This window comes from Acanthisitta chloris, unplaced genomic scaffold (genome assembly GCF_000695815.1).
Source record: "Acanthisitta chloris isolate BGI_N310 unplaced genomic scaffold, ASM69581v1 scaffold24762, whole genome shotgun sequence".
NCBI classification, from domain to species: Eukaryota; Metazoa; Chordata; class Aves; order Passeriformes; family Acanthisittidae; genus Acanthisitta; species Acanthisitta chloris.
Genome location: NW_008661415.1, coordinates 2441 through 3409, shown reverse-complemented (window position 1 = coordinate 3409; position 969 = coordinate 2441). Strand labels below are relative to the sequence as shown.

Here is a 969-nt window from a genome sequence, read left to right as displayed (position 1 = left end):
TTAACTGTACTGGCCATAACTCTTCCCATGGGACACAGCCACGCTGGCACAGGTGCTGAGCAGTCTCACACAAACCACAACCTGATTTCTGCTTACTTCCAATTTTTCTTCTTATTTTAAAGCTGAAAACACAGAGGAATGTATCATCCTGTCATCCTACGTCCTGCACAATTCCTTGGCCTATGGAGCTGACTGGTCGAGGCTGTGCCCAAGGGATTCCTTGCCTGCAGCACAGCACCCTGCTGCTCCCTGCCTGTCTTCTGGGGAGCTCCTGCAAGCACCAGAGCAAGGAGACGAGAGGCTCAATGTGCAGGTCCAAAACCTGAAGATCATTTATGAGTCTCCCACAGCCACCTTTGATGTAATCCTGGACGAGGAGAGCGAAGGTCCTGCCGTGCCGCCGGGAGCAGGGGCAGCAACGAGGCTGCATGGGGATCCTGAGGTCAGGGGCTCTGGATTAAAGGGAAGTTTGGATTTGGCTGGAGGTCCTGCCCCAGGGGGAGATCCTGGGCCAGCCAGTGCTTCTGGAGCCAGATCTAATGGGACAGGTCTGGACAGCAGTGCTGACTCAGCCAAGTCTCCAGACAGCCCTAAAGAAATGAGCATTGTGGCCACTTGTTCCTTCTATGACAACATCCTCCACGTGTGGAGGTGGGAGATGAGCCTGGTGACCCCTTCGGACGTGCCAAGTCCTATATCTCCACCCAGAAGAACAGCTGAAAGTTTGCATTGACCAGGCCCAGGGGAGGAGAACTGTACTGGGAGTGACAACTGAGCTCATACCCTGCTAATTCCATTGGGCTTTCCCAGTTTTACTGCTGAGCTTGGGAGTCCTTCGCTGATGGAATTCCTGGTGGTTTATTTCAGCATGGAGCAAAGCCTTTGCTTAGAGGTCTGTGCTCAAGCACAGACAGGTTTGTTTAGTTTTCCCCTTAATGTCCTAGCTCCAAGTGGGACAGTCTTCCCCCA

The 969-nt window shown here is 53.0% G+C and overlaps 1 protein-coding gene across 1 annotated transcript in view; it reads left to right on the top strand.

Annotated features, from left to right (window-relative positions):
• DPH7 (diphthamide biosynthesis 7) overlaps window positions 1-733 on the top strand; it is a gene marked incomplete at its 5' end in the record, with an annotated part of 8068 nt that extends 7335 nt beyond the window's left edge. The window contains one exon of the mRNA XM_009070228.1: window positions 123-733. Within this exon, the coding sequence (XP_009068476.1) occupies window positions 123-733 (611 nt within the window). The remainder of the gene's footprint in view (window positions 1-122) is intronic.
• Between the last annotated feature and the right edge of the window lie 236 nt (window positions 734-969).